The sequence below is a fragment of the Phoca vitulina genome, unplaced genomic scaffold (genome assembly GCF_004348235.1).
Source record: "Phoca vitulina isolate PV1807 unplaced genomic scaffold, GSC_HSeal_1.0 scaffold59, whole genome shotgun sequence".
Classification (NCBI taxonomy): domain Eukaryota; kingdom Metazoa; phylum Chordata; class Mammalia; order Carnivora; family Phocidae; genus Phoca; species Phoca vitulina.
This window is the reverse complement of record NW_022589762.1, coordinates 953,139-974,061: the sequence shown is the minus strand read 5'-3', so window position 1 is coordinate 974,061 and position 20,923 is coordinate 953,139. Positions and strand designations below refer to the sequence as shown.

General features: G+C 47.3%; 1 protein-coding gene across 2 annotated transcripts in view; it reads right to left on the bottom strand.

Annotated features, from left to right (window-relative positions):
* Positions 1-3,359: 3,359 nt before the first annotated feature.
* The window catches only part of ADA2 (adenosine deaminase 2), a 60,949-nt gene continuing 43,385 nt past the window's right edge, over positions 3,360-20,923 (bottom strand). For both annotated transcript variants that reach the window (XM_032391010.1, XM_032391009.1), the window contains exons 6-11: positions 13,253-13,380; positions 11,484-11,574; positions 10,233-10,341; positions 6,884-7,041; positions 5,893-6,095; positions 3,360-5,657 (exon numbers count right to left, since the gene is read on the bottom strand). In XM_032391010.1, the coding sequence (XP_032246901.1) occupies positions 5,558-5,657; positions 5,893-6,095; positions 6,884-7,041; positions 10,233-10,341; positions 11,484-11,574; positions 13,253-13,380 (789 nt within the window). In that variant the 3' untranslated portion in view covers positions 3,360-5,557. The remainder of the gene's footprint in view (positions 5,658-5,892; positions 6,096-6,883; positions 7,042-10,232; positions 10,342-11,483; positions 11,575-13,252; positions 13,381-20,923) is intronic.

The following is a 20,923-nucleotide window of genomic DNA, read 5'->3' as shown; positions in this document are numbered from 1 at the left end:
TTCCCTTCCCTTCCCTTCCCTTCCCTTCCCTTCCCTTCCCTTCCCTTTTGTTTATTGGTTCCCCTCCTTTCCCGTGAGGCATCTGGGACCAGAGGGACCTGCAGGGCCACCTGAGGAGGCGGTAGTGGGGGGTGAAGAGGAACCACATACACAGGGAATCAGGAACTATGAAGATACATTGAGGGTAGTGGGAGCTGGGTTTCTCACTGTTGGGGAACAGAGTTAGATATGGGAAGGGCTGAGGCCAGAATAAACCCGCGGTATGGAATGGAAGGAGAGATACGGGTGCAAACTCATGTTTGTTTGCTTTTTTTAAGTAAGGTCTAGGCCCAAGGTGGGGCTTGAATTCACGACCCCAAGATCAAGAGTCACAGGCTCCACCAACTGAGTCAACCAGGCACCCTGCAAATTCATGATTTTTTAATATACATAAATTTGGAAATAGATGTAAATGTATATGTATAAATATATGTGTGTGTTTTAATATATACTGTTAATAAGCAAAAATTCAACTGAGTAAATATGAAGATCTAATTGGCTTTACTAAGTGATTCACAGAATCAGGCAGCATCCGATCTAGCAAGTAGAGGGGAACTCTGAGGAGCCGTATAAAATGGAAGATTTTTATAAGAAAGACAGTGGGGCAAGAACTTATTAGCAAAAGAAAAGATCGGTCCAGGCAAGGTCATCTCCCCTTACAGTGAAGGGCATGGGTTCTTATTAGGTGGATTACCTCACCTCATCTTTGGGGGATGGAGAGGGCCCATGTGGTAGATTATCTCATTGGTACTAATTAGAAAATTCCTGACTGACCGGGGCACCTGAGTGGCTCAGTCGTTAAGCGTCTGCCTTCGGCTCAGGTCGTGATCCCAGGGTCCTGGGATTGAGCCCCGCATCGGGCTCCCTGCTCGGCGGGAAGCCTGCTTCTCCCTCTCCCACTCCCCCTGCTTGTGTTCCCTCTCTCGCTATGTCTCTCTCTGTCAAATAAATAAATAAAATCTTTAAAAAAAAAAAAAAAAAAGAAAATTCCTGACTGACCAGTTAAGACTTACATTTCTGAGGGAAGTTGAAACTGCAGTTAGGTTAGGTATTAAGCCCCAGTTTGGTAACTTGGCCTAAGTGACACCATTTTGGGAGTGTGGATTTCTTTTTAACAATATAAATTATAGTTACATATGCACATATATAAATTATATTTATATTTATACACAGATATACAGAGAGAAGAGTATAGGAAATGTCCAGACTCCCAGAACGTCCCCTTTCCCAAGATCAGCACATCTAATCAGCACATCTAATGCTCAGGTCAAGGTTGCTAAATATTCTCTACTAAAAGGAACCAAAGTTCTTTGGGAGAAGAGCTCATGTCCAGTATGAGACAAGGAAAGTACAAAATGAAGCTAGAATATTTAATTGTGTCAAAAAATAAGGAAGTTTTCAGGGGCGCCTGGGGGGCTCAATCGTTAAGCGTCTGCCTTCAGCTCAGGTCATGATCCCAGGGTCCTGGGATTGAGCCCTGCATCGGGCTCCCTGCTCGGCGGGAAGCCTGCTTCTCTCTCTCCCGCTCCCCCTGCTTGTGTTCCCTCTCAAGCCGTCTCTCTCTCTCTGTCAGATAAATAAATATATAAAATACTTTGGGCGCCTGGGTGGCTCAGTTGGTTAAGCGACTGCCTTCAGCTCAGGTCATGATCCTGGAGTCCCAGGATCGAGTCCCGCATCAGGCTCCCTGCTCAGCAGGGAGTCTGCTTCTCCCTCTGACCCTCTCCCCTCTCATGTTCTCTCTCTCATTCTCTCTCTCAAATAAATAAATAAAATCTTAAAAAAAAAAATAAGGAAGTTCTCAAAAAATTTTAAGAATTTATCAGAGTCGGAGCGCCTGGGTGGCTCAGTCGTTGGGCGTCTGCCTTTGGCTCAGGTCATGATCCCAGGGTCCTGGGATCGAGCCCCACATCGGGCCCCCTGCTCCACGGGAAGCCTGCTTCTTCCTCTCCCATTCCCCCTCTCTCGCTGTGTCTCTCTCTGTCAAATAAATAAATAAAATCTTTAAAAAAAAGAATTTATCAGAGTCACAGGAGCCAGTTTAACAGAGTTCCCATGGCCAAATCTGGAACAGTGTGAGCATCTTAAAAGAAATAACGATAGTGTTCAAGTATAGTCCATTGAATAGAATCAGAATCCATGAACCCTAGTGATAGATAGAGCTTACATTAAAAAAAAAAGTTATAAAAAGAACTCCCACAAAGATCAGTTTCAGACCACTGTTGGTTTCACAACAGGCTGAAATTTCAGCAGCTGTTTGTTGTTTGCTGGTGCAGACCACCTCCAGCAGGCCCTGATCCATGTGCCCCCGGATGTGATGCACTGAGAAGGACAAAGCGTCACTTCTGAGGCCTTCCCCCTGAAAATGTATAAACTGGAATCTCTTCACAAGGAAACATTACACAGACTTGAAATGAGACATACTCCACCAAATAATTTTTTGTACTTTTCAAAAAGGTCAAGGTCACAAAAGACAAGGAAAGACTGAAGAACTGTTCCACAGTGAGAGACACAAGAGAGAGTATAACTAAGTGCAATATGTGATCCTGGGTTGGGTTCTGGGACAGAAAAGAAATATGCCTGGAAGGGCCAGGGCCAGATGGTAGTATCTTATCAATGTTAATTTCCTGCTTTGGGTGGTTATACTGTGATTACACAGGAGAATGACACCGTCTTTAGTAAATGTGCACTGCGGTGTATTATGAGTAATGGGTCATAATGGTATCTTAAGTCTCAATTGGTTAGAAAAAATAGGATCTATTACGCAGACACTGAAAGAGATACAGATATATATATACAGAGAGAAGGGTATAGCAAATGTTGTAAAATGTCAATAATTGGGGAACCTAGACAACGAGTATGTTAGAGTTCTTTGTACTATTCTTGCAACTTTTCTGAAGGTTTCATAGTATTTCGAGATAAAAAGAAATATGTTCCATGGTTTTCCCTAAGGCTGGGTCCCAAATTCTTACCTGCTGGGAAACAGGATGATTTGCATCTCCAACAACATTACCTCAGTTTGAATTTTGAGAAGTCTCCCTGCCCTTCCCTGGGAGCTGTGCCAACTGATGAAAAGCTCCAGGACCCAGGAGGAGGGGGCTGGACCAGGGCATTCATCATGGGCCAGATAATGGGGACTTGTACAATAAGCCTGGCAAGTCAGGGACTCTTGGTGTCCCTGGCCATTAGGATTTTCCAGACCAGACAATTCACCTGACAAAGAAGGAAAAAGCATTTAACCTTATTCCAATAAATAAATAAATATAGACTACATAATTCAAATTACAAAATATGTTTTAACAGAAGAGCTTTGCCCCAGATTTCCTTTAAATAAATAGCAAGGCCCCAGGTGCAGCATGATTTCATTTACAAAAATTCAATTAACACACAAGTTTTCCCAAAAAACATATGTCAAGGTACCTTCTGGGAAGTCCTACAGGAGGAATAAGTGAAATCAGATTTAATGACTCAACTCCTGGCAGAAATATTACTTAGTTCCAAGGGGGCTACAACCTGTTTCCCAGATCTTCCTAACTTAACATCTGGTTCTGTTGATGTTTCTAGTTCTCTGCTAGGACTCAGCCTATTGAACCAGGCATGAAGACAAGACTAGTAGCTGGTTTAATTTGCCAAATCAGAGATCACACCAAGTCCAGGTCAGAGACCTTACACTCCTGGGAGACCCCTGTAGTCATGACAACTTGCTACAGAAGTCCATTCTGCTAAGTTCCATTTTCACCATTTATTAAATATAAGTCAGCTGAGTTGGGACCTATGTACTATCTCCTGGGATTGGCTAAGGCAATAAATCAAAGACCGTTCCATCTGGGTGCCAGCCTATGGTTGAGGACCCCTAATCAGCAAGACTTTTTCCAGCGTCATGAACCAAACAGTGATAAACTACTAATGGAGAGAGTGTTGGCTGCTGCCTTTGAGCTCAGGTGCAGGTGATGGGTGATGGATGAGAAGACAATTGAATCCACCTGCAACTTCTAAGGAATTCTTTGACCCTCCTTCTCTTCCTTTAGTCAAGTAAAGACAGGGCTGGCTTCTTGCCTTCCTTTTCCTAAAGAACAGGCTAGGAGCCAGAATTGGATCACATGAGGTCTTTTCTTTGAGGAGACTCTGCTCTGTTCCCTCCTGCTTCAGCAACCAGCTCAATATTATATCCATTCACTTAACATATCTTTTATTGAGTACTGACTAGGTTTGGGGCATGGAGCTAGGCTCTGGGTTCACAGTGTACAGGAAACAATCATTAGTACCTGCCCACATGGAGCTTACACTCTGGTGGAGGGAGACCATAAACAGAGAAATAAATATATAATTACAAATTATGATAAGAGTCATGAAGGAAAAAAGCAAGGTGCCATGAGAGATATTAACAGGTTAGGGGTCTAGGAAACTTCTGAGACAGTGACATTAAAGGTGAAACCTGAAGGGTAAACAGGAGTCAGTTAGACAAAAGTGGAAAGAAAGAATATCCCAGGCAGAGAGAATGAGAAAAGACTCTGATGCAGCATAGTGTTTGGGATATTTGAGAAACAAAGGGCCAGTGTGGCCAGAATCTGGTACACTAGAGGAGACCGGGGTAGAATGATGCTGGATAGGATGCTATATGCCCTGTTGAAACATTTGGGTTTTTCTAAGTGCACTGAGTTGTAAGCAATGGAGTAACCTGATTTAATTTTTGAAAAGTCATTGCTCTGTGAAAAATGAAAAGAAGAAGGCAAAGAGAAGAAAGGAGAGATCAATTAAGAGGCTATTGTAACTCAGACAAGAAGTGATAGTGGCTTGAACTCAGCCAATAGCAATGCAGATAGAGAGGCATGGAGGATTCAAGATACATTTTGATGTAGGGAACAGGGGAGAGAGCAGTATCAAGAATTTCACTGAAAAATTCTACATAGAGCAACTGGGTGGAATGGATGGAGATGCCATTTACCAAGATGAGAAAGATCAGGAAAAGGTTGAAAGGGAAGAGATTGAGAGTTCAGAATTGCACATAGTACGTTTTGAGATTCCTGTGAACCTTCCAAATGAATAAATAAATTTGTAATCATCAGCAAATAAATGGTATTTAAAAGCAAAGGAGTGGATGAGACTACCTAGGAAAAGACTATAGAGTGAGAGAGAAAAGAAGAGGAGAGAAGCAGAGACATGAACAGAGGAGAGGCAAAACTAAGCCCTGAGGAAATGCAACACAGAGATCTGATAGAGAAGAGCATCTGGAAAAGGGACCCCGGAAGCAATGGCCAGAGAGAAAGGAGGAAACCAAAAGAGTTGATGTCACTGAGGTTGAGAGAAAAGGATATTTCAAAAAGATGAGTTTGGTAGACTGTTTAAGTGTTTCTGAGAGGTCAAGCAATGTGGAGGCCGTTGATGACCTTCATGAGGTTAGTTCTGATGAAGAAATGGAGGTAGCAACTACACTGGAGTGGGTTCAAGCATGATTGATGGAAGGTGAGAACAGCTTGCAGAGAGGAGCAGAGGACTAGGGTAATAAACGGCTAGCTTCTCACTTTGGCCTCCTTGCCAGGTCGGCTACAAACGTATTCCATCTCTCCTCCCAGGTTTCCATGGCAGCCTTTTTATCAATATCCAACAAGGTGCTGAACCTGCAGAAGAAAAGGCACTCAGGTCAGGAGAAAGGGTTGGGGAACAGGTGAGGGGATCTCAGATGCTTGCAGGGCACATTGCTCCCCAGTCCAAGAGCAATAATGAAACCAAGGCAATGTGGAGAAAACACACAGAAACCTTCCAGGCTTCTGCCCCCAAACTCTAAGAGAGATAAACACAAGTTGTGGGATGGAAGAGGGAGTTGGGGATCTGGGAAGTACACAGGATACTCACTTGATAGAGTTCATGGCCAGCTGTTTGAGTGTCCTCAGATCGGCCGCCATTCCCCCAATGCCCATGAAGGCCTCATAGAAATCATAGGATAAACCTTTGGCACCAAAGACAGCTGGGTCATCAGAGCTGATCACCATGGGGTACCCAGTGGCCATCAGAACAGCGGCGGGGTGGTTTCTCAAGTCAGACACCAGTTTCAGAACCTGCCAATAAGAGGCAAAGGAGAAAGACAAAGTTTGACCCATAAAAAGAGTGGTCACAAGAGAGGCAAGACCATGAGCATAACCAGCTCCTTTCTTATCCTCATCACCACTGAACATTAGGATGACTTCTGGGTACAACACAGGAATAGAGCCAGTCCTGTGCTCTTCCTAATTTTCTCCAAGTTTCTTCACGAGCACAAACATTTGGTCTCTCTTGGTCCGGCTCAGAGCAGCTCTCCTGAACAGAGCAAGACAGGCAGGTGCACAAAGAACCCCAAGCATCTGTGGGAACAGCAGTATCCAATGGCCCCTCCCACTCCACTGGTCTTCCTTACTGTCCCTTTAGCTTTGTCTATCGCTTTGCCCCAAATTCTACCCCACTGGGGACCCTCACCGCTGCCTCATTGTTATGTATGGGTTAGGCAAGGGGTCATTCCTGAATAATTATTAATGGGAGTGAGACAGTGGAGGAATATAGAAAATAAGTGAGCTAAGGAGCAAGAAATTATACAGTAGGGTGCCTGGGTGGCTCAGTCGTTAAGCGTCTGCCTTTGGCTCAGGTCATGATCCCAGGGTCCTATGATGGAGCCCCGCATCGGGCTCCCTGCTCAGCGGGAAGCCTGCTTCTCCCCCTCCCACTCTCCTTGCTTGTGTTCCCTCTCTCGCTGTGTCTCTCTCTGTCAAATAAATAAAAAATATTTAAAAAAAAAAGAAATGATACAGGAAAAAGTTTGGGAAATCAGAACAGAGGCTGAGATTGGAGGGTTGGTTGCATGGATCACGCATACCTGGTTGGAGATGGGACAGACTTCTATGGGGATGTTCTTCTTCCAGGAGTCAGCCCAGACTGCTGGGTGTTTGGTCAAAGCAAATCCATGGCCAATCCTGGTAGAGTTCAGTAGTAGAGCATCCAGAAGGTTTCTGTCTATGGAAGTACCCTGCCAGTCTGGGGAACAAGGGATAGTCTTCAGTCAGATGGATCTGGCCCAAAGACCATCCTCAGATAAAGGCTCCAGATCAAAGAACATTCACACACAAACATTCATACACATACACATTTTCCTTGTAACAATGCTAAAAAAAGGTATGGCAAGCCTTTATTTTATGTATGTATGTATGTAACAGATGAAGAAGTTGAAACTTATACAGGCTTTATAAATTGAAGGAACATATTCAGTTAAGTAGTAAGACTGGGTTTCAAATCTTGGTCTATCTGACTCCACAGTCTATATTCTTTCTTTCCATTTTTTGTTTGTTTCCAGAGCTATTTTCTGGGAATTTTATTATTTTTACAACAGTGTGTTGCAAACTCTCTCAATATAATTACTTGTGTGTACTTACTCAGTTTATATCTTCAACAATATCAATTGCAACATCAATTGCAAGATCACAATGACCAGCACAAAATGGTGGCAGATACTGTTGCCTGCCTATTTACCAGCCACCCCCACTGTATCTTCCTTGCTGGCAGGACGTTCTTTGGAGGGTGAAAATAACAGGTCCTCACTCTCCCAGCTTCCCTTGCAGCTAGGATGGTCCTAATGCTGGCCTGGAAGGTTATTTGTGGGGAGCTCTTTGGCTTCCTCCCTGATAAAAGGAGATGCCCTGGAGGAAATATCTTGTCTTTTGCTTCACTGAATTGGTTACACCTGAATGTAATTTGACTACCTGACAACCAAATAAGGTGAAACCCTGGACTTGATGAGGACAGCAGAGGTCACTTATTATGTAAAATAATAGATGATCTTGGGGCACCTGGGTTGCTCAGTCACTTAAGCGTCTGCCTTCTGCTCAGGTTATGATCTCGGGGTCCTGGGATCAAGCCCTACATTGGGCTCCCTGCTCCGCAGGAAGCCTGCTTCTCCCTCTCCCACTCCCCCTGCTTGTATTCCCTCTCTCGCTGTCTTCCTGTCAAATAAATAAATAAAATCTTAAAAAAAAACAACAACCTATTAAATGTGTGTATTCCATTCCTGGCAGCCAAAAGCATCCTAACTGATCTACATGTATAGTATGAAAATTCCCCTTTTCTGTTAGGAATAAAACCCCAGAATTCCCACTGCTGGTTAGGGTATGTGTTTCAGGTGGATTTTCACTGGTTTCCAATCTAGAACTTTCTTTTCAAAGATCTCTCCCTATTTATTTATTTAAGATTTTATTTATTTATATGAGAGAGAGAGTGAGCATGAGCAGGGGGAGGAACAGAGGGAGAGGGAGAAGCAGACTCCCTGCCCACTGAGCAGGGAGCCCGAGGCAGGACTCGATCCTGGGACTCCAGGATCATGACCTGAGCCAAAGGCAGACGCTTAACTGACTGAGCCACCCAGGCACCCCAGATCTCTTCCTTTTTATTTTATTTAAAGATTTTATTTATTTGAGAGAGAGAGAGAGAACACACGAGCAGGGGGAGTGGCAGAGGGAGAGCGAGAAGCAGGCTCCCACTGAGCAGGGAGCCCAACATGGGGCTTGATCCCAGGACCCTGGGATCATGACCTGAGCTGAAGGCAGACACTTAACCGATTGAGCCACCCAGGCACCCCTCTTCCTTTTTAAAAATAAGAACATGACTCTTGGGTATTAAATACCCAGCTCCTGGCAAAATCCTCTCCTAGGGCCATGCATCTTAGAATGTGGTTAGATCCTGTTACAGTGTTTCATACTGTTGAAATGATTTCACACAGGTAAGTATGATTTTCCCAACTAGACCACAAGTTCTTCAAGGTTAACAACCCCTACCCCCTTAATCCCATCCCCCCAAAACAATTCTTCAAATCTCCTAGAACAACTTTGATCTAAATTGGACTCAAAATGACTTGAAATGTCAGGAAAAAAGAGATTAATGTACATGGACCCTTCCTCTGAGAGATGGTTTGAACCTGGTTGTGAAATTCAAGCCCCCACTGCTCTTCACTTATCTCCTTGGTCTTCTAAGGATGACAGGTGCCTAAGGTACTCAGGGACACCCGGTGGGATGCAGCAGCAAGCTTTCCTCCTGGTATCTTCATTTTGACCTGAAATTGCAGCCATGATCTGGGACTCCTTTTGCTTAAGGTTTACGCATTTTAAGGACTGTAATATGAGAAGGTCTGAGAGATGACCTATGAGCCTGTGGAGTGAGCTTAGGGGAACAAAGATGTGGCTAGGCTAATGGCATTTCAGAAACAATAGCAGCAGGCCTGCTTGAGCTGGGTGGGGTCTCCTCTTCAGCACCTGGTGAGTGTGGACAGAGCCTCCTAGCTGTTAGAGCAGTCCTTGTTCTAGTCCCTCTTCTACCACTTAACCCGTGTATGACTTTGGACAGGTGAATTAATCTCTTTAAGCACAATTTGCTCATTATAAAATGGAGATCATCAGAAAGGGCTCAAATTCAAGCTTCACTAATGACTAGCTCCTTGCCCTTGGACTAACCACTCTATGTTTGGAGACTTGGGCTCTTCAACTATAAAATGGGAAGAAGGGTGCCTGGGTGGCTCAGTTGGGTAAGCATCCAACTCTTGATTTCAGCTCAGGTCATGATCTCAGGGTCTTGAGATTGAGCCTGGTGTCCAGCTCCACATTTAATGGGGAGTCAGCTTGAGATTCTCTCTCCCTCTGCCCCTCCCCCCAAATAAATAAAAAAATCTTTTAAATAAAATAAAATAGGGGTAAAAACACCTTCCTAGCAGGACTGGGGTGAGAATTAGAAATAATATATGTGGGGTGCCTGGATGGCTCAGTAGGTTAAGCGTCTGCCTTTGGCTCAGGTCATGATCCCAGGTTCCTGGGATGGAGTCCCGCGTCAGGCGCCCTGCTCTGCAGGGGGTCTGCTTCTCCCTCTCCCTCACCCTCTCCCTCTGCCTGCTGCTCTCCCTGCTTGTGCTCTCTCTCTGTCAAACAGATAAATAAAATCTTAAAAAAAAAAAAAAAGAAAGAAAAGAAATATATAAAGTGCCAGTTACTGTTATTATCATTGCTATTCCTTCTCCAAGGGTTGCCATCAGGATTAAGTGAAATAATACATATGAAATGGACAAGTGTCATAAAAGGACTATCAACAGTTTCAATACTGCCCCAGGATCCTATCACTTCTGTTGAATGATGAGGAGGAGCCCTCCTATCGATCACCTCCTTTGTCCTGCTTGTCTCCGTATGGCTCACCTGTCTCTCCAGCATGGAAAAAGTAAGGCAATTTAACGCCATGCAAGGTGGGAATCATCAAAGCCTCCCTGTAGTCATACAAGGAGTGGCCAGTGTCCTCACGCCCCACCTGCAGGACACAGAGGAGAGGACATGGAGCCATCTGCTTGGTCCATGCCTCAGCTGTCACTACAACAAAATTATGCTTTTCAAACTAAACCACACATACCCCCAGGGCTTTGTAGCTGTGTGCCAAGAGTAAGGGTGCCTTAGGATAAAAAGGTACCTCCTTCAGAACGCCTATTTTAATTTGTTGGGGGTGGGGGACAATCAATGACACATTTTTATAATAAGCCAAATATGGATATTCAATGTAGTAGAATGGAGTGCAGGCTTGAAAGAGAGTTGGAGCTTGTGAGTAGATCCCTTTGAACAACTGCCTATCCCCCTTCCAACCCCAATTTCCCTCGGGACTTGTCCATTACAGTCCTTGTAGGGACTGTTCTGGAAGCTCTATACTAGAGGTGCTCCTTCTCAGCCCCCTTTGTCAGTGCTGCACACAGATGGAAAAGGTGGGATGAGGGGGCCTTCTGCCCCTTTCAGGAGAGGCCAGACCCTTTGAGCAGCCCCCAGGGATCCTAGGAGGCCATCCCAGGTCCAAACAAAATGAGTCTTTGAAATCTACTCCTTTGAGCTCTGGATGGTCTGAAAATAAGAGCTTAAGCACAGACTCAAGTAAAATGTACAGATTCTATAAAAGGGAGTCAGGAGTGCCTTTCAGCCAGTTAGTTCAAATTAATTTAGCTTCCTTAATGCGATTGATGAGCTGTCATCTGGGAAGTGTGCCCTGGCTGGCTTTGATTTGGTGGAGGGGCAGGGGACAGTTTTGCCCAGGATTAGTCCCATCTCTGCTTCCAGGACACACATACCACCCCCCTCCCCATGTGCTACAGTTTTAAGAGCCAGCTGTGGGTGGGCAACATGGGCTAGAAAGAGGGCGGAGGGCAGGGGAATGGGAGTAAGCCCACCATTACTGCCCAACCTCCTTGAATTCTCCTTATTCTGGAACTCCCCCTTTCAGCCTTCTGGCCCTTTCTGCACCCCTTTCTCTTGTGACTGCCATCCTCCTGCAGGCCCCCAGAGAAGGCCAGCACTAAACTCTGGCCAGGCCTGCGCCTCTGCAGAGGGTTTCCGTGGGAGCCGCCAAGGCCTTCAGGAGGAGCTGCCTATGGGACCCCACTCTCAGACAGCTTCGTCGTGCACAGTCGTTACCAGGTCAAACCCTGCCACCATCCTGGGGAACATGGCTCGAAGCATCATGGCTGTTTGGACGGATTTCACGATGAAGGACACATTTTTTATTCTGTGAGAGAGACAGAGAGAAGCAGGGGCGACAGCGTGACTTGGCGTCGGTGGTGCTGTGTACCCTGGAGTGGCTCCGCCAGCACCTGGGTGGTCCTCAGCAGCCCCTCCCCACTGCCCACATGACCCCGGCCTGCTCTTGTGATCCCTACCAGTGGCTACATCTGTGAGCTGTTTCACCCAAATCCAACCCTATCGAGGACTCTGGCTGGCTCCAGAAGGACCCACAGTGTCTGAAAACAAGTGAGGAAGGGAGACCCATGGGATACGCATCATTTATCTACATTTGGATGAAGCAAAGAGGCCTCGTCCAAAACTTGCCCTGCATCCCTGAGAAGGTGGCTCCCAGAAGTGGGTGCAGTACAGAGCCCGGCTCTCTGGTCACTGGGCACCTAGGGAATGCAGTAGATCACCCAGGTGATCTGTCAGGTCAGCTGGGCCTGGCAACCCTATGTCCTCTGCCCCCCGTTCAATCAGCAAGGCCCTGGGCACTCCAGAAACCATACAAGCGAACTGTCTTCTCTCCACACCCTCTCTGTTCAAGTCCGAGATAGGGATGAGGCAAACAGCATGACAACAGAAGCACCGAAAGGAAAAGTCTGCTACAACTCTGTGACAGGACAAAGGTCTTTGCACAGCAGCTGGCTCACTGTTCCTCAGTTCTGGGGGCCTAAATTTCTCCTGCCCCCTTCCCCCATAGTGCTCACTCCCTCTCCTGCAGAGCTCCAAGGGAACACAGAGCACTGACCAACTCACACCCTCCCACCGCTGACTCCCAGGGAGCCTCTGAGGGGAACCAGTGGGGCCCCAGCCTTCCAGCTCCATCCCGGCTACCTAGCACACAGGGATGGACCCCTGCTCCTGTGGGGGCCCCCCGAGCCCTCACAAGGAGGGAAGGGGATTCAGCAGTGATGGGGCGGGGCGGAGTCTGACGCCCTCTGGAGTCCAGCTTCTAGGGTAGGCTGAGCAAATGAAGGAGCTGCCCCCCCCTCCCCGGCCAAGCCCTGACTCAGTGTGATCCCCATCTGATTGCTGCCCCCGCATCTCCAGCCCTGTGGACGGGTCACAGGCTTTAGACTGGCTGCCCTTTGACAGGAGGAGAGAGCTGTCCTTTCATACAATCAGAAGGAAAATTAAGCTATAAAGCTTTCTGTGCTTGTTTGAGGGAAGAGTGGGTCCTTGTTCACACCACCAGGTCCCACATACATGATCCTGTGGGGTGTCCACACATGGACTCTGAGATAGCTGTCACTCAGGGCCGGGTCACCAGTCAAGGCCTTGCACACAGCCACCCACAGCACACATCAGGCAGAACCCCAGGGCCCAATTCAAACAAGGAAATGAGCCAGTTATCTGAACATACAGGCAAAAACATATCCATAATTGAGTCACCCAGGCCAACATGGGCCAGGGCCTAGAATTATCTGGAAATTTGCTACAGTTCTTCATTTCAGCTTAGTTGCAAAGATTCAAACTAGAAGTGACTTTAGAGGTAGATGTTTGCACCCATGCGCGAATGTACCCGCTGAGCCCATGGCTCTTTGGCCCTGGGGGTAGGTCTCTGATGCCAGCCTCTCAGCCTCCCTCTTTCTCCTTCTCCTCCCCTCCCTTCCTAGTGGCTCTGCCTGCATCCCACCCATTCTCCCAAGTCCTGCAGCTTCAGCCATATTCTCTCTCACCTGTGATCCGAATAAATGAGTTTGATTCCAATAAACCCGGGATGCTCTTTCGCAAACAAAGAAGCCACTTCTCTGTAAGTCCTCACTGACCACTCTTGGCTATGGATGGTCCCATTCAGTTCATACACCTGAGAAGGAAGCATGGTCATGATCAGACATCAGAGGTGAGTGAAACTCCATTCCCATTGCCAATAATCTCTAAAACCATGTTAGACTTTGCAATTTCCTTGCCCAATGCCTTCAACAGCCTCTGACATTTATCAGAAGTTCTAGTCCTATCTGGGATAATGCTCTTGAACACCACAAAGCTGGCTGTCTGCCTGTCTCATTCATTGCTGAGTCCCTGTACCTAGAACAGTGCCTGGCACATGGTAGACGCTCAATAGGCCTTTGTGTAATGAATGAAGAACAGTCAGCGGGGGAGAGGACCCACTTCAACGCCCCACTTTCCCACCCCTAGGTGGGATGTCCCCTGAGGTGGACATGGTTAGGGGCAGTGACAAGAGCCAGCAACGGACAGTGGCTAAGGCAAAGGAGAAGGAACGGGTATAAAGAAGTCCCCTCTGCAGGTTGGGCCACACCAAGCCCGCCATGAGAGGCCGGAGGGTTGGAGTGGGCACATCCTCTGCAGCAACCTCTGCCCTCTCCTGCCACTGGGTCAGCTCTCAGCCCTGCACAAAGTGGCAGTTCAGGCTCAGGACCGGATGTAGGAGTTTCCAAAGAGACTGTAGGGCAAGGAAGGATGGGAAGAAATGATATGCATAAGTAATTTCCATGAACATCATTTAAAAACCTGCCGTGTGCAAGGAACCAGGCTAGGCCCTGGAAGGGGTAGACAAATGCTGGTAAGACAAGATGCCTGCCCTTAAGGAGTTCCCGATTTAGTGGAGACAGGCTCTATTCATGTTTATGATATAAAGCAGGAAGAATTAAGTGCTAAACAGAGGTTTACAGGACCTCCAAGGAAAAGAGGGTTCCTTTTAACTGGATAGGGTCAGAGAAGCTTTCGGGGGGGTGGGGGGGCATGGCATTGAAGCTGGGCCCGAGGAGGCTGCTCCGTGCCGGCCCCCCTGGCTAAAGCATTGCAAGTCCTGTGTAGGGAGCAGCAGCCCCACACAGAGCCAGAGCTGCAGGGTCAGGGAGTGGAGGCTGAAGGGCAGAGAGGCAGAATGGGAGCCGCGAGCTCTGTCACCTCCTGAAGGAAAGAAATCCTTTTCCCTCCCTCGGGTCAGCTCTTATATCCTGGAGCTGGTCGTGTGCAGGAAGCTCTTCTCATTTCCCCGCCAGTCACTTGCATGCTCTCACCGGCCCAGGGGGCCTCCCCTGTCCCTCCTAGCTGCACCCCGGAGATATTGCCTTCGGTCCCGGGGCAGCCTCCCCAGCACGCTCTTCTCCTCAGGCCCACAGAGCAGCCTCGTGGCTCTTTCACCTCCGGGGGTCCTGTTCTGCAGCCTGGGTTGGGGGAAGTAGGGTGAATGGGCAGCTCTTTCCGGCCCCTTCTCTTGGGCCCATTGGCCTTGGCTCTTCAGTTTCCTTTGCTGCTGCCCCACTGAAGCCTGGCCTCTCATGCGATCCCCCATAAGGCTGCCTCAGCCAACGGGGCTCAGCACTGGCAGGTGAGTCTTCCCTGATTGCTTGGCCCAGGAGTGGACATGCTCAGGCTTACTGAACGTTAAAGCTGCCAGAACTTTCCAGAGGAGACAATCTTAGAAACTGCTAACTCAGTATCTAGTATAGCCGGTTACTGCTATTATTTTTACTGAAGGGGATTAGAACATGCCACCCTAAAATATGCTACTTTTGCATAAGGATTATTTTGAGTGGAAGGCAATTAGGCAGCAAACACCAGACAGAGCTCTTTGCCCTCCTCCTATCTGCCTACAAGCAGGACATAAACTGTCGGTGAAGGTGCTCCCCCTTCCATCTCCCACACCAGGAGAACAAGGCTTATCACTGGAGACAGAAGGTCAGCACTGCCACAGGTCTGCACAAGCAAACCTTAGTAACGTAACCCTTATCTTCTATGAGTTTCCCCCATATATTTCCCTCCCCACAATTTACTGCCCCAGAAACCTAAACCCCTTTTCCTTTGTATCATCATTTCTCCATAATTTATCATCACTGGTTAAAATAGTGTATAAGCACCTGGCCTACCCACTTCTCTGGGTGTTCACTTTTTTCTACAAAGGCCTCCATGCACGCAGAAATTAAATATTAACATCAAATACAATGTGTATGCCTTTTCTCCTGTTAATGTGGCTTTTGTCAGTTTAATTTGCAGGCCCCCCAAACCGAACCTTAAGAGGGTAAAGGAAAGTTACTTTCATCCTCTCCTACTTTACCAAGGATTTTTTAAAGGAGAATTCCTGTCACTGATCAAGGCTTCAACAGACTTCCAGGTTCTCCTGGTGTGGGAGATGGAAGGGGGAGCACCTTCACCGACAGTTTATCTTCACATCTTTGATGCCAAAAGAACCAATATCCTGTACCCCAGCAGTACTCAACCTGTGGTAAGGGAACCCCTATGGGTCCCCTAGACTTTTCCAGGCAGTCTGCAAAATCAAAAACTCTCCTCATAAAAATTTTAAGATGTTATTTGTCTTTTTCATTCTCATTCTCTCGTGAGTATACAGAATTTTCCAGAAGTTGCATCATGTGTGACAAATATTGCTCTAACAAATAATGGATTGTGTGCTTGTGTAGTCTTGTGTTTTGAAATTTTCTCAGTTTTAATTTCTAATACAGGCTGGATTATACAGGATATAGTAGATATAATCCATATAAACAAAAGTTCTTTGGGATCCTCCAAAATTTTTGAGTGTCCAAGTTTGAGAACAATGCATTAAGCCAACCCAGAATTGATACTTGAAGTTGTCTTGGCATTCCGCAGCAGATTTGCAGAAGGGAAGAACAGAATTCTTCCCCAGGCCTTGACTGCTGTGTCATTACTGAGTCCCCCGCCCAGACACACCGACCGGATTCTAAACCACCAACGGTAGGGTCCAGCTCCTTTGGATCTTCCCACCTCCCCTCCTATAGCAGCAGAGTAGGAGCTCCACAAATAAGCGTTAACTAAAAAAAAAAAAAAAGCGTTAACTTAAGAGCACTGTCCACTAGCAGTTTCAAAAGTACTAAGCCCCAGGCGGCATGTTTTAGAGAAGGGACGGATAGATGGACATTGGGAGGGGTGGCCAGTAGAGTAGTGCTAGCGGAACAGAAGGGAAACAAAAGAACCTTAAAAAAAAAAAAACAACAAATGACAATTCTGCCTAAAAGAAGATCCTTGGCATATTAAGCAAGTATGTACAGATATGCAAATGACACAGAGGCATGATGGGGGCTTGCATATGGTTGGAGTTCCATCAATTCTATCACTCCAGTACTTACTGTGGGAGAATCTGGGACTCCTGCCTTGCAGGGTTCCAATCCCACTGCCAGTTCCCATAGCGTGGAGAGCCGCAAAGATGGAATCTGGCCCCTGGGGCTGCAGATGTCAGAGCCCTGTCTCTTGGTACCTCAGTAAATCACCACCTGGGCTGCCCCTGTCTTGTGCTCCTGGGCCTGGCCCCTGGCCAAGAAACTGCAGGCTTTATGGAAGCACCTAGGATAGGATCTGAACGCTCAAGAGCACCCCCATTTCAAGGAGCAAGAGACCCTTTTCACGGGGAGACCTGCAGCTCCTCACAGCCTCACAGCCATTCCACTACTGGTTAGAACACTGCTGTGAAGCCAAGCATTTAAGGAAAGTTCTCAGCTGGTTAGGGGGTTCTGGGCAGCCTTCTGGGTTCCGGCTCCCAGTGGAGGTATGTTCTGCCCCAGTCAATCACACCTCCCAGGGTCACTGCAAGGATCAAATGAGTTAATATTTGTAAAGCACTCAGAAATGATAACTGTTAGGGCGCCTGGCTGGTGCAGCCGGAAGAGCCTGTGACTCTTGATCTCGGGGTCATGAGTTCGAGCCCCCCGATGGGTGTAGAGATTACTTAAAAAGATAAATGAAAACATAAAAAAAAGAAATGATAAATATTAATAACAATGTTATTATTACCAATCTTATTACCGGATGTAGAAAAACGACTCAAAGTCTGCAGTTATCCTAGGAAGATGAGTTAATATCTAAGAATTTAACAATTATTAAGTACAAGTAGGTGGTGTCAGTCATTTATCTAAGACTATGTGATACAAAAGCTGCTATATCCATGCAATAAGCCCCCTTGAGTTGAAAACACTGGATTCAATGTAGACTATCTCCATTTTCATTATAGTTTTTAATTGTGAAACTATAAAGTTGGCTATTTACACAAGATCACAAAGTTTTATTGTCTATGATATCATGGAATTACAGAATTTTGAAACTAGAAGGAACCGAAGGGAAATGTGAAAGCAGACAGGTGCTCAAGGTCACACAATTAGTTTGTATCAGACCAGAAGCCAGGACTCACAATTTCTAACTCGCAATGCCACCCGAGCACCATGCATTTAACGTGCATTAACTGAGCTTCTATTATGTGTCAGGCAATGCCAAGAGCCTTATGTCATAATCTCCTTTAATCTTCAAAACCACACTATCAGGTAGTTCTCATTTTACAAATGAGGATTTTGAGGCTGAGAAAGGTCAAGAAACTCAGTCCTATTGCACAGTGGGAGTGAGGGGCTGAGGGATCTGCCGAGTTACAGAATCTTGCTGACCCTGAGTGTCTCCTGTCAGCAGCCCCTGTCTTTTACCTTTATACTCCAGTGGCAGGTAGGGGTCTCAGCGTCTCAGCTCTGGCTGCACATTAGAATCACCTAGGGAGAGGGAGATGCCTGGGTCTCATCCCAGACTAATTAGAATCTCTGGGGTAGAAGCTGGTTGTTTTTATTTTAACCTCCCCAGGTGATTCTAATGTACAATGTACAGCTAGGGCTAAGAGCTACCATTTTTGTGGACTTGACAGACAAGTAAACAGCTTGATTACAGCATAGCAGGATAAGTAGGGTAAGGGGAGCAGTTAAGAGGGTCCCCCCAACCTTGCTTGTCAGTATTCTCACAGAGTTACACCAGTAACATCAGACAATGGTCACTTCAGCAACGAGCCAGGTGGAATTTTCAATGGAGGATTTGCCAAGAATCCAGGAAAAACCCTGGCGTTGGGAGTGGGTAGGCGAAGCCCGGGGAGCGTTGGTTATACAAGTGACAGCATCCAAGAAAACGTCTGGGAACGACCATCGTGGGTTCTCTCCGCCACTGACGTGTCTCTCTCCTAAGATCTCCTGTCAGGAAGTGCCAGCAGGGCAATCCCCTGTTGATAATCCTCTGGGGTCTTAGAAGAGCTCCACTCAGAAGACTGGCCGGACCCAGTCTGGGCCTCCGATTCTGGCCGTGGGGGAAGGGACTGGAGCCCGGGAGATAAGACCCGCCTAGCAACTGTTGCTAAAGGCAAGTAGCCTTTGTTATCAAGCATTAGTAACACAATAGGAGGCTGAGCAACCAGGATAGTCCATCAACATCATCCCAGGCCCTGAATTAGCCCCACAAGCAAGAAGGGGGAGGTTGTGCGGCTCAGCAAAAGAATTCCCGTGCAGTCGGTTTTTAGTTGTTAATGTGCTGATGGCTCCCCGACTCTGGCTAATGGGGGGCATTAAGGCATAGACTCTCTATTGCAAGAGGCCTTTGTTCCAGGGTCAGAGCAGAACAAATGGTCAAATCCCATCCCCCTCAGCCTCTCCAGAATCCCAAATCCCAGCAGCCCTCCACCTTCTAGGGGGGTGGGGGGTGGGCAGAGTAGGACAAGAGGTTAGCAGCAAGGCAGGGTCCCCAAGTGGGATGCCCCGGAGCCCACTCCTCAGCGGGGTAAGAAGGAAAGAGCCCCGCCGGAAAAGGGGAGGGATGGAACCAGAGACTACTGTGTTCCCTCCAGCTTCTCAGCATCTTCCCTAAATGCTTCCCCGCCGGGCTCGAGATGAAAGTCACAGCCCTCACAGCGACCCAAGACCCAAAGCCTCCGTGATTTCCCCCTCCCTCCTCTCCCCTCCGCCCCCTAAGGCGCCCAGGGCTCTGCCAGGATTGATGGGCTACCTCCCCCAGGCTCCACACCGAGAAAGCCGCCAGGATTGCGCAACAGGAAGCGGCCCCTGGGCACCACTCTGGGTGAAGCATCAGCTCAGCCAGTCCTAGGGGCTCTCTTTCCCCTCCGGAAGGACGAGACTCGAAGCCGGATGCCCTCTCCAGCAGCTCCTTTTGAGATTGATCAAGCATGGCTGCCTCAATGCTCATAAAATCCAGCACCCTGGCCTCTAACCAGTCTTTACCACCAATGTGATCTTGGTCGAGCTCTCTGACTTTCCCAAGCCTCAGTTTCCACGTCGGTAAAACGCAAGCTTGCTATGCAGCTCAAGTGCTTTGGAAAGGTCAAGGCAAAGAAGGCCCTCGCTCCAAGTGTGGTCTGGGTCAGACCATCTGCATTAGAATCACTGGGAGGAGGGGAAGAGGCTAGTTAATTTTGCAGCTTCCTGACCCTACCCAAGAGCACAGAATTAGAATCCTGAAAGGTGGGGCCCAAACATGAATTTTAAAGAGCACCTCTAGATTATTCATATGAACAGCCAAATTTGAGGACCACCATCAACAAGCATGATTATCACTACTGGTGCCTCTCGGCAGTGTAGATGTGGTGGCAGTCTGAAATATCTCACAATCTGACATAAATAAAGAGGCAACAAATACTGGGTGCTGGAAATCCACATTACCAGGAGACAAAGGTGGAGATGTGGACTGTCACAGTCCTGGGTCGGGGGTGAAGGAGGGGTTGGCGGACCTACAAACCAGTTTCAGTGGAACCAAGAGGAGGACTGGCTTAGATGGGATGGAGCCCATGCTTGGGGAGAAAAGGATTTTCCAGGCCAAATCATGGGAATAGATTGTTCTGGGAAGTGCAATTTCTTCCACCTCACATAGGCTAGGCCCGATGCCAGCTCATCTCTTTTAGAAATTCTTCTTTTTTTTTTTTTTTTTTTTTTAAGATTTTATTTATTTGACACAGAGAGAGCACAAGCAGGGGGAACAGCAGAGGGAGAGGGAGAAGCAGGCCTCCAGCCGAGCAGGGAGCCCGATGTGGGGCTCGATCCCAGGACCCTGGGACCATGACCTGGGCCAAAGGCAGATGTTTAAGCAACTGAGCCACCCAGGCGCACCTAGAAATTCTTCTCTTAATAGGTGGATGGACCCTCGCTTCCTGTAAAAGGATCATTTGTGTCCAGTCTTATCTACAAAACCGCTGAAAGCTCTACTGGAGGACAAAGGTCAGCCCCACTGCCCAAGAATTATACTCAGAGCTTTAACTACCAAACAAGCAGGCAGATCCTGAGGGAGATAGGCACCCTTAGCTGAGAGCCAACTCTTCAGGACGCTTCAGGACCCTCCAGGGCCCACCTTGAGCTAACCTCAAGGAGGGTATTAACATATCTAAGGGGAAATGTAGGTCGGTCCTGAGAGTTGAGCCTTGAGGAACCTTGGTCTCAGATGGAGGGAAAGGGAGCCCTGACCCACAAACTAGAATTACTGGTTCTTGGGACAGGTGTATCCTTCATCAGAGGGTGGGTCTTGAACACTTGAGATCAAACTGGGGGTAGTAAAATCAGTTTAGGAATCCCAACAAGAATTAAAAAATTTTTTAGAATACAAAAATATCA